General features: G+C 41.9%; 1 protein-coding gene across 1 annotated transcript in view; it reads left to right on the top strand.

Moving 5' to 3' along the window:
• POLR1A (RNA polymerase I subunit A) overlaps positions 1 to 12,575 on the top strand; it is a 1,786,762-nt gene that overhangs the window by 1,228,958 nt on the left and 545,229 nt on the right. The window contains exon 22 of the mRNA XM_069632173.1: positions 2,310 to 2,475. Coding sequence (XP_069488274.1) covers positions 2,310 to 2,475 — 166 coding nt within the window. The remainder of the gene's footprint in view (positions 1 to 2,309; positions 2,476 to 12,575) is intronic.

Raw genomic sequence — 12,575 nt, 5'->3', positions numbered from 1 at the left:
AAATGCAAATAAAATTAAATTAAAAAAATGTAAAAAAATCTTTTCTTTGTCAGGGTGTTTAATCCCAGGTCTTAAAGTGACGTCAGCACCCATTGGCATTTCTTGACTGAAACACTCACAGATGAGTGCGTCCCCTACAGATTCTGGAACCTCAGCAGTGGTCTAGAGCAATCTGAGTCAGGGGGATAAGTTAACATACCCGTTTCTTTCCCCCACCCCCTTGTCCTCATAGGGTTACATGGGTGTAAAATCCTGCCCTTATCTCTCTTTTTCTTGACTTTGGTTGGTGGTAGCCAGGTCAAGGATCCCTTCCTTGGCCTATCCTAGCTGTAGGCAATGTTGTTTGGCAGCAACAACGATCCATGGGTCTTCAGTATGATGCTCCTCTTCACAGGTGTCTTGGCTCCAAATACGTTCTGAAGAATGGCTGTAGGAGTGCTCCTTTTAAACTAGATGTGAGCTGGAGTTGCCCCCCAAGCACACCAATGTTAAGGATCTGCATTATTAAAACTGGCAGGGGATGTTCATTCATGGACAGCCTACAGTCACCACCACATCTGACCAATAACAGATGCATTCTGACCAGGATGTAGTCTATCCAAGCCCCCACATCCTACTGGAAACGCATACCGCCAAGGCTTTTCCCAGAAAGCGTTTACCTTATATGCTATATCTGTTCCTGAGAGGGCAGGAAGAAGAACAAAGGGCAAGATGGCCAAAGTACAGGGCCAAAACGCGTGGCACGGCCATTTAAGAATATATAGTACTCTTAATGCTATTCTGTGGTCAAATGCAAAGGGGCATGCGAGAAAAGTAAAAAAAACATGGTAGGTAAATATCCGCTGCCACCAGCCTGTCTTGGAAGCATCATGTACGCAAACAAAAGAAAAATTGATAAAAAGTAACCCACCTCACTTCACTGTTAAGTGATGTATGCAGCTGAAAAACAACATGGAATTTAATAATAGGGGACAGAGTCCCTCTGCACTGATATTCACAGGGGCTGATCACTGACTCCAAAATAGAGCAGCTTAACAAGGTAAGTAAAGCATGAAGGATTTACTTACATTCAAAAGTCAGTTTAGGTTTAAAACTAAAACAGAAACAGGAGGGGGTCCATATATATCTATGGAACGAAAGCAGCAAAAAAAGTCCCAACATTCACAAATTCCTAACCTTATCACAAATCGAAATAATCAAAACCAAAATAATATCACATATATTGAGATTGTTGCAAACAAGGACGTTTACAACCAAGAATACAAAAAATCAACGGTAGGTTAGGTAGTTTGCCTGTTTTGTGATGAGAGAGCAAAGACGTACATTTTTTTATCAAGTTGGACACGAGAGATTTAGTGATTAGTAGGGTGTGAAAAGCATACCCCATACCATTGAGCCTAGAGGCCGAAGATGCTAGGAGCTTGAAATCAGACTACCCATGACCCCGCCTCTCCTACTAATGACTAACTGTCCCATGGTGCAAGTCTGCTTAAATCCATTAACAAAGTATTAATAAACAGAGTGTAGAATACTTCATGACAGAAATATGTGCCGTGTATCACCAAGAAAAGCATACAATGTACAGTCTAGGTCCAGATTAAATGTTACATTCTTGCCCCAAGAACCTTGCTTATCGGTGGACTTTGGGTGTTGGATAGTTAGAGGGCTAAATTACCTCTTTTCCAAATGTCATTTTTTTATTTTAGTCTGTTTAGCTTTTGATAGACTTGTATTTAAAGGCTTGACCTCCTTCTTTCGGCTTCACCAGCCAGGTTTTTTTTCTTTAAGTGCATTTATACATTGTAGGGCACCATATGGCTCCATGTCTCTGCGGTACCACTTCTTCAGCCCTCGACAGTACCTTTTCAAATTGTTGTCATGTGTTACTTAATTTGGTTGAATTGAAACAAACACTACTTTACCCAGAATGCACCAGTTGGTTTAGTTGAAGGGTAGGTCTGGAAACCTAGTTTTACATAGGATCACTCATTTTCTTGTATCGGAGTAAGGTTCCATTCAAGCAACCCACACCTCATGTTCTTTTGTACACATTTCCACTAGTTGTTTCAGAAGTGAGAGAGAGAGAAAGAAAGAGAGAGAGAGATATTGATTCCACCCATGCTGATGTAGATTGTGTTTGTAACTTCTCCTATGGTCTCACAATGTTATTATCATAGCTGGTGTGAACCAGTACAGGGTGGTGGGCTCCTGAAGTACATTCTATGACATCGAAGCTTGTCTTGTTTCTGGCAGGAAGGGGCTCAAAGTGCTTTGACTTCCTACTCTTAAACCAAACCATTTTTCTTCAGATGCATCATAAAACACTTGGAAGGACTGGTGGTGCAGTATGACCTTACAGTGCGGGATAGCGATGGAAGCGTGGTGCAGTTTCTCTATGGTGAAGATGGCCTGGACATCCCGAAGACGCAGTTCCTGCAACCCGAGCAGTTTCCTTTCATCGCAGATAACTATGAGGTAAAATAGGTGGCGGTCATATAAACACATTGGAAGGATCTATACCTGTTATAGAATGTAAGCACAAACGGACAAGTGCGCAAGTAATCCTAGTATAAGAGCAGCGACTGATGCAGAGTTGCAAGCACTGTTTTACCGTGGGCAAGGGGGTTGGCAGTTAATATGTGCCTGGTTTTCCTTATCTGTCACCAAATACAGTTTTATCTATGACTGAAAAGTGTCTATTGCAAAAGTGCCATGCAGAGTATTTTGATTTTCCTGTAGCCTAAAAGCTCAGGTTTAGACATGGAATCGGCATTTAGGCCCACATTATATGAAACCGTAAACAAACGGGCTGTATTTATAGACATCCGGTTGATGCGACCCACCTGATTATGGGTCTAGCAGTATTATTGCATGCTGGATTCCATAGGGATACCCTGTGATCTAGGTACGGTCCGATTATGAGGTGCAATATCTCATATTTTAGTACCAACTTTTACCTCCAACCAAGAGGGAGAGGTACACAATTCATAGTACGGCGTTAGTATCCAATATGTATGGACTTGATTCCAAAGAAGGAGATGGTTCTTGATCATAAACAATAGTATTGCAGTCTAGATGGAATTTTGACGCAATCACTAAACTATATATCACCATGATTTATATAACTCATGTTTTTGTGACCTCAGTGCCTCCTATGCCTTCCATGACCCATTTGATTTGAATACCTTTCAGGCCTTTTACTTCCTTGACCCTATGCCTTCCATTCGTCTCATGCCATCCCTGTTGCCTGTGCTTCCAATGCCCCCCTGGTCTCCGAATTCCATGCTTTATGCCTTCATGCCATTGATGTCTTGCATGCGTTATATGCCTTACATGCTTTCCTCTCAATGTTATTTATTAGACAATGTTAAACTGTTGTCCTTCAGAACTCATGGCTGGCTTAAAGCCTACGCTAATGGCATATGAACACTCTACAAATGATGCATAACAGTAACAGAAATGCAACCAAGGATTTATTTAACCTTTTGGCTGCTTTGGTTCGTTAACAACCATGCTTTCAAAGTCCCTTGCATGGTGGTACTGTAGATTTGAAGGAGGGGACACACAGAACTTGAAAATAATATATTCGGTAATGTAAGGTATAAGCTCTATCTATACTTAAGTAGGGTTCTGCACGGGTTAAGAGGTTATTGCTAGCGTGATTGTGTGCGCTGCACGCCTTGGGTAATAATAAGCAGCGCTCAGATGCCTGAGGGTTTGTAGCGCTATGTAAATGAAAATGATTATTATTATTGTGTTCTCTCTCATGCATTTCAACATTTATAATAGAGGGTCACAGAGGTTTGGCAGTCAATCCCAGACTCTTCTGAAAATGTCTTTATTGTGACTTGGTTTACATAAAATCTTTCACAAATACACAAAGAAGAGGTTAGCTCTTCATTTGTATTTTAGACTGCATTTTACTTCTTACCGTGCATTTTGGCGTTAGGATGCACTTTTTTCTTTAAATTTGTGCTGATTGCTTTTTAACTCTTGCTGCTCCGTCCTTAGTTTTTAGCCTCTTTTTAGCCTGTGTTCCTATTGTGCGTATTCCTTGCATTTAGTTAGCTGCTCTCCGACGGCTCCAAATCCCATTGTACCTTGCTCCTCCCTCCTTGTTATTTACTTTTGTCAGAGTCTGAGTCTGCATCCTGGTTAGAGGGTTTTAAAGCAGCCGACACTCTGTGATTAGTGGACTAAATAGCCCGGGCCGCTTTGCGAGTCTTGCGCCTCTTAATTTGCATACCAGGCGCGACAGCGCCTGCGCAAGACCACCAAGCGGTCTGTGGCAATCCGTGAAGGGCCGGAAGAGGAAGAGCCAGGAATCTTTTGCCCTCAGGGCTGCAACTGGCATCTCAAGACGTGACCACATTTCCAAGGTCAGGAGGAAGGTCCACTGGCTTCCCAGTCAAGGAGAGAATTACCTTCAAAGCACTTGCCCTGGGGCACAAGAGCCTGCACAGTCGTACACCACCTTACCTAGCTCAATGAATCAGCCTCCACACTCCTTCCAGGCCCCCCCAGAGCGGCCTATACTAACAGAATCATTGTACCTCCCACCCGCAGCGTGCGAGCGGGCGGTACAAGCTTCCCCAACATGGCGGCCACTTATTGGAACTCCCTTCCCCTTCCAATTGAGGGATTGACTCCTATGCGACTTTCAGGAAGGCCATCAAAACTAGACTTGTCTAACAATGTACTGTCCCATGTGTTGTGTAACCTCTATTGAAAATGTTCACTGCTATTTTACCTGATTATGATAATGTGCACTGTTGCAACTAGCTTCTGTATCAAGTATTTCTGCTGGAGCCGCATTCATGTAACCCTGAATCAAGCCTTCCTAAGCCTTCTCATAGCGCCTCGATGCCTGAGGGCTGTAGTGCGCTCTAAAAATACAAAAATGAAATAAAGTTGTGTATAATGGGCATTGGGGAAGTACTAGCGGCTATAGTCGTAGCCAGAACCATATTTGGCAAGGACAAAACTGTTCCGGTTTCCAGAAAAACAGTAACTTCATATACTAAGGATACACTTAATGAGATTTCGCTATATAATGTCAGACCTGGGGCTGGAGACATCCTTGAAGGGTCCTCGGAAGGGTTGACCACCAAGGAAGCTGTTGAGTGTACCGACATGAACACATCTCTAGTAACGGTACAAGATCTAGAAGAAACTCAAGTAGTTTCACTACCGATACCAGACATGACCACCCCCATACTGGTTAATGATCTAGCCTAAAATCGCCACCTGAATGATCTTAGGAACAACTCTTAACATCAAAAGGAAGGATTTTAAGCCCCTCCGTTTCTTCTTACTTAACACCAGATCCATATTGAAGCACGCAGTAGAAGAACTATACTATATATTGGACAATGACCTAGATGTCTGCGCTCTAACTGAAACGTGGCTTCCTGAGACTTCAGGCCCATCATTGGCACTGGCGGCCGCCAATGGCTATAAGGTTTTTTGTGCCAATAGGGTGAACCAGGCCTGCGGTGGGGTTGCCATAATTTACAAAATTTCCTTGGAGATTTGGAATAAAGACATCCAAGGCCCTGATGCGTGTGAATCGTTGTTTTAAAATTAGAACTGACACATCCACGACTATGAATGTATTATTAATGTATCGTCCCCCTAACACTATGCCGATTTTATCACACAACTCAATAGCCTTGTTTTATCCCAATTTAAAAAGGGGCAAATGGCTAATCATGGGTGGCATTAATCTTTGGAGGAATGATACAAAAGACCTAATGGCTACGGAGTTGGATAGTTTTATGAAATGTATTGGTTTCTCACAACATGTACATATACCCACACATGCCAAGGGCCACATATTGGATTGGGTTTTCTCATCCAATTTAAAAATTGATGATCCTGACATTTCATTTTGCCCTTGGTCGGACCACACGTTTATGGAATTTGAGGTTGATAGCATACCTTTGAGGACATTGACTTTGCCTAATCAAAAATGGGTCAAGTCAAGAAATCTGAGGAGGGTGAGCCAAGTATCTCTGATAGATTGGATCATACCTTTAGATCGACCAGTCGTACCCTCTCCTGAGAATGTGGATGGACTGACTGAATCTTTTTTGAAAACCTTAGCTAAGGCCATCAATGAAATAGCCCCGCTGAAAAATAGGCGGGTTGGCAATCATGTAAAAAACTCCTGGTTCTCGGAGGAGTTAAAAAAACTAAGAGTAGAAAAGAGGAAAACCTTCTACCAATGGAAAAATACGAAGAAGGAAGAGGACAGACTTGCCTATTTAGGCGCAGTCAATACATTCAAAATGGCAGTTATAAAAGCTGAAAAGGATTCATATGATGGACTATCCAAACTGCCTAACATGACTCGAAGGAAATATTTGCTAGAATCCATTATTAAAGATAGTGGTGTAAGCAAATAAAAGCAAATAAAATATGGTATGATTGCTAAAACTACTAAAATAAAAAATGGTAGCACCCAAATTATAAACCTACAAGCTATAGACCCTTATAAGGCGGTCCAAGATCAACCATCCATTACTCTGCCTGTCCTCCCTAAGTTTGACTTTAGGAGTATATCGGAGGATGAACTGTGTATTACTTTGGCTAAACTCAAGCCCTCTGTTTGTAAAAGAGATCAGTTCCCAGCCACAGCCATTGAAGCATGTTCGGAGCTCTTTATTAGTTCTATAACGAGGATCGTTTTTTGCCTCATTTAAGGAGGGCAAGGTTCCCACGAGACTGAAGGGTCTTGGGTTACCCCTCTGTTGAAAAAAATCAAACCTGGATCCAAAAAATGCAACAAACTATAGACCCATTTCCAATTCTCCGTTATGATTATGGACAGAGAGGCCTATGATCAACTTCTACGACCAACCTATTCTGAACCTATCTTGAACGCAGCACAATCAGGATTTCGGCTCAGTTTCAGCACAGAATCAGCCCTCTTAGAACTAAAATCGAACATGATGACCAACATTAATGAGGGTAAAACAATGTTATTGATGTCCCTGGATTTATCATTGGCATTCGATTTAGTGGACCATCCACTTCTCCTGGACAGACTACAACATTTAGCTAATTTCAGCACATTAGCAAAGGACTGGATGCAGTCCTTTCTGGGGTTGAGGAGCATGCGTGTCTGCAGTAAACAAGCAGTTGCCAAACCTTTTAGTTAGCTATGGGGTTCCTCAAGGTGCGTCAATTTCCCCTGTCTTATATAATCTTTTCACAGCCCCCTTTTTTCATCTGATGGAGGAAAAAATCATCTGCTTTTCGAATTATGCAGATGATCCACAATGTCTCATTACACTTACTGTTGATTATGTTAAGGACGCCAAGACCGTCTCGAAAATATATGATCTCATTCATGACTGGATGAACAGGAATGGCATGGCGCTGAACCATGGCAAGACAGAACTCATGCTGATTGGAACCAGACTCAGATTAGCTAAACTCACGACAGAGTATAAATCCTTCCACATTGCAGATTTTAATATTCTGACAAGAGACGAAATAAAAATCTTATGTGTAATATTCGATCAGACACTGAGCATATCTGACCACGTTAACGGCTTGTTGTCACCATCAGCCTACTATATCAGGCTGCTTGCACACATCCTTCCATTCTTATTTCAAAAAGGTTGTGAAACCATTGCCAGAGCTATCATCTCTGCTAAAATTGACTTTTGCGGCTCCCTCCTCATTGGAGTCGGAAAATCTGAGCTAGCCAAACTCCAAGTGGTGAAGAACAGCACCATCAGAGCAATTATGGGCTTACGAGAGTCTGCGCATGTGTCAGGGTTAAGGAGAAATCTACACTGGTTGCCGATCGCAGAGAGAATTGATTTTAGACTACTTGTCATTACTTATAAATCGCTGATAGACCTCTTCCCGGCATATATTGCCAAAAGACCCAAAACCAATCATATGGTACACAGCTTGCATTCAAATATTGACAAAAAGTTTCACATACCAAAAACCTCTTTGGAATTTGTAAAAAGGGGTGCTTTTTGGATGGCAGCCCCAATCAAATGGAATGCCCTCTCCATGGCTTTAAGAAACTGCCCTACAGTGGAGATTTTCAAGAACAAAATCAAAACTCGCCTATTTAAATAGAGTAGTGGCTGCTGTTGGTACTTAACCTCGTGAGGGTCCATCCCGTATAGGTTTTGGCACCCGTATGCCTCCGGGCCACCTGGATGCATTTTATAAATGATTAAAATAAAAAAAAATACAAAATAAAATAAGTAAACACATATCTAAACAAATTACACATTATTAAATTATCTCAGCACAATTTAAACATTGCATTGTGCATACAACAAAAGCATCAAACATGATTTAAACATTTCATCAAAATCTCAATGTGGGTTTATGTCAACAAAGTTAATTCATGGTTAAAAGAACACTACGTAAAAACTTTCAAATCTATATTAAAAAGCATTTTAAAAATCCTGAAAACTGGAAGGGCAATCCCAAAATGCTCCTAATAACTAAAACCTAAGTGTCTCAAGTCCATTAATCAACGAGATATGCATAGCACCATTTTAGAAAGAGCAGGAATAGCGCATAATTGGCCACACATTTCTGCTAAAAAAATCTGTTAGGGCAATTGTCGGAGAAAGACGATTAGAGGCAATCGGTTGTCTCCATATATTGTGTGTAAACACTGTAGAATCTGACACTTTAGACTTAGAAGAATCTTCAACATAGATCCCATCAGAACGCCCCTACCATCAGAATCTTTATGCAAGTGTATATCTTCATATAATACCACTATGCATTTTATGCATGTTTTGGTGGTGTATGGTACTGTCTGTGAAAGCTGTTGCTTCAAAGTGCCTCTAGAGGAAATGAAGGGAAAAGGGGGCGGTGCGGGGTGCCGGAGGGGCAAAAGACCATTCAAAGCCTTGTAAATATTCCAGATCAATGAAGCGCTGAAACAGGGGTTGATTACAGGAGAAGTGCTTGAGGTACATATTTTAACAACATTACGTGATAAAATAAATTTATAAAAGTATATGTATAATGCCTTAACAACGTAATTGCAAACAACCAGGTGGACAGTGCACACTGTTTGAGTGTGGACCTCAAAGATGGAATAGTGCTACTCAGCGATTGTATAGAAGACTATTCATTGCACCTTTTATTCAGTGCAGAATTATTCAAAAATACAATTACTGATTATTTGAAAATGTTAAAAAAACAGATGGTTGGTTTGAGGAAGGGACCATTGACTCAGCATATGTGTGGGTGAACTGTTAGGTGTTGGAGGTGGTATTTCGTTCTTCACATTTCATGGTAAAATATGGTAAAACAAACTCAGGCAATGCATTATTTGCTGTTACAAATGGTTGGAAAAAACACATGGAAACAATTAGGTAACAGGTATGCAAATGTCTGTCATATTAGGCGTCTAGCCAAAGATTTATGGTAGCAGGATTAGGATTCAAAGGACCTTTTATAAAGGTGAGTCTTGAGTCTCTTCCTAAAAAAGGTGTTGGCTTTCTTCTGCATTGAGCAAGCAAAGGCAAATTATTCCACAGTCACTATCCCAGCTTCTTTTTTTGAAAGCTGTCAAGGGTACGTTTCTTCATGCTTGCTGATCTGAGTCCCCTGGTTGGGCGATATTTTAATTGTCTTCCTCCTGTAATTTTGACAAGAGTCCCAATGCACACAGTTTATGATGCATAAGGAATTGAATATAATGCAGGCATCGATGGGTAGTCAATGGAGGGCTTTGACAGCCTGGGTGAAGTGGTCCATAGGCCTTGGTCCTAGATTCATCCTATCTGCCATGTTTGTAATTTATTGGATTTGATGGATGAGACAAATCGGTAAGGTAAGGTAGAGACTTTTGGGATACAAACCATGGCTCCCTTTACTTAATTTGTGAGTAATATTGTGGAGGTGAAGAATATGCTCAAGCATATGTAGGTGGCATTGTGATTGTCTTATGAGGTCTTGAATTTGAGATGAGATTTAGAAGTGCATCGAAGATGACCCACAGGTTTTTTGTGTTGGTGATGGGAATAGGTATGAATGTGTTATTTTAGTTTGTTGTACCAGGGGTCTTGCTATTTATGGAAATGTTGTTCATATCATTTAGCATGCTTGAATGTCGATGGTGGCTTACCCCATCAGGATTGCATAGTACCCAGAATGTCACACTCCCAGCAGCTTAGCTACCAGCAACGTCCTCTGTGTCTTCCCCAGGCTTCGACTGCCCCATTTGCCCTCTATGCATGCCTGCTGGCCCCTTTTCTTCCCAGTGCACCTTCTTTGGCTTATGTATGTCTCAGCACCATCCCTGGCTTCTCCTTGGGGCTCCAGGCACCTCTTGCTTAGCCATGGCACAGTGACGACTCCTCTGCATTTCACGTTGCCCCTCGGCTGAGGCATCACCTTGGCAATGCAGCACACCAAGACCAGCTTCTTTACTTTTTTGCCCCATGCTTGTTCTTAAAGGCCGTTGATCATCACAGTGGGTGAAGAAGTGTTACAGACCTGAATGGGTAGCATAGTTGGGCCTTATTTGTGCTGACCCCTCATTAACGGCTCTCTGTTTGCTTTTGGCCATTGTCAGTCTTCTGGTCACCAAATGCCCGATATTGTTCCCCATTGGGGGATGCTACCATTTTGGCTGGGGCCTTGCCTTCATTTTGCCAGCAGGTTTTCCATTGTTTCGGCCAGGGTGTCTGGATATTTATTTATGCGGGGGATGATCTCATTTAAGCTAGGAGCCTTGCCATCATTTAACGCCGGAGTCCACCTATCATTTATGATAACAGTACTTGAGTGTTAAGCAAGGCACTTACAGGAGTGGGTGACACAGGGAAACGTGATCGACCACCAAGCTGGCTTCTTACCAAAAATAAGCACAAGAGACGCAGCCTTTCGTCTCCACATGATCATACAGAAATACATGGCTCTGAAAAAGATGAAGGTATTTTCAGTTTTCATCGACCTTAGGAACGTGTTTGACTGCATGTACGGGAGCTGTTGTGGTCAATACTGCTAAAACGAGGGGTACCTGCGGTTAATATCTAACTTTACTCTAGCAATACTGCCTCAGTCCACTGGGGGCTGGGAGGAGATCTCTGACCGATCCAGGGTAACCAGGGGAGTGCGGCAGTGATGTGTCCTCGCCCCCCTCCTCTTTTTGATATACATTGATGTTGTAGTTTGCCATTGTAGGATGAAAACCCTGGATTGTCCTAAGCTGAGCCAAGAAGCCTGTCAGATACTCCTTTTGGCAGATGATGCAGTCCTCTTATCCTCATCGGAAAGGGGCCTTGTGATCATCCATTAAGCTTTCATAGAGAAATGCTTGGATCTCCATTTTAAAAACAATATAGAGAAAAGAAAGCTACTGTTTTTTTTTTGCCCAAAATTCAGCTAATTCGTGAATCGTTGGCTATTAATGGCTCCCCCCTTTAACAAGTGAGACAATATGACTATCTAGATGTGAGATGTAATGACCAAGGCAACAGACCATCACAGAGGCTTCAATCCAACCTAGCCTTGGAAAAATATGGGGGCGGTGGGCAATAAGGAGATTTTCTCTTACACACGGCCAAGGCCCCATTTCACCCGCTATTACAATGTATACAGCCCAGGCTAATCCAGCAGCCATATATCAGGCTGAAATTTGGGGTTATTCAGCTAACCATAAATTGGGTCTGGCAGAACGATCTTAAGAATGAGGTCCAAATTAGACCAGTATTTTAAAGGCTGAGGTTGTAGTTGGTCCCAGAGTTGAAAACATAATGTGAAGTCCTCATCCACTTATTGGATACCGAGGGTGGTAGATCCCTGCTTTGGTTCGGACATGTCAAAGAATCCCTTATGCAAATGGAATTGGGAGACCTGTGGCAAAATTCCCTGGGAATTATCCCAGGCAACGTAGCAAAAGTTAAAAGTACCTCTCTGAGATTGACCGAGGCTGAACTAGTCAATGATTGTATTGGGTTATCCTCAGGAATTACATACGTGGCTAACAAGTCACAGGGTTTGAAAAATATGTAACCCAGGTCAACCCCCCCACTCGTGCGCAATCTGTATTTGAGGTTCCGATTGAACCTAGCATGCCACACCAAAAAAATGCGAACCAGATGGAAATGAGCTATGCCTAGGCTGTGGATCTGCCAAAGAATCCTTGAACCACTTTTTATTCTTTAGCCAGAACTACTGTGTGGCACGATGCAGGTTCCTAAAAACCATATGTAATACATACGCCGAATAAATTATGCGCTCCTACTCTTTAGAAGCAGTGATTACATAAAAGTGTTTTTGTAGAAAATTACCTCCACCAGGCTTGGTGAATAAGGGCGAAAATCATAAAAGCCGGAAGCCTGGAGATATGATATATACGCACTTTATCGTCTGCCTGCACTTTATGAGACTGCTGCATATGCCTACTCTAGTCAGTATTGTTTATTATGTCAATATTGGAGCTTTAATTATGTGTTACCTAACTTGAGCACTATGAACTCTGAAGCATGCTTTAGGTTTTAATAATGACTTTGTACCTTATCTTTGTATTGGATTTTAATGAATTTTGAGCTCTGCAATTACTGTGCGTATGT

The sequence above is a fragment of the Ambystoma mexicanum genome, chromosome 6q, assembly GCF_040938575.1.
Source record: "Ambystoma mexicanum isolate Mex_15411 chromosome 6q, UKY_AmexF1_1, whole genome shotgun sequence".
NCBI lineage: Eukaryota > Metazoa > Chordata > Amphibia > Caudata > Ambystomatidae > Ambystoma > Ambystoma mexicanum.
Note: the sequence above shows the minus strand (reverse complement) of the source record. Positions and strands in the feature narration are given on the sequence as shown.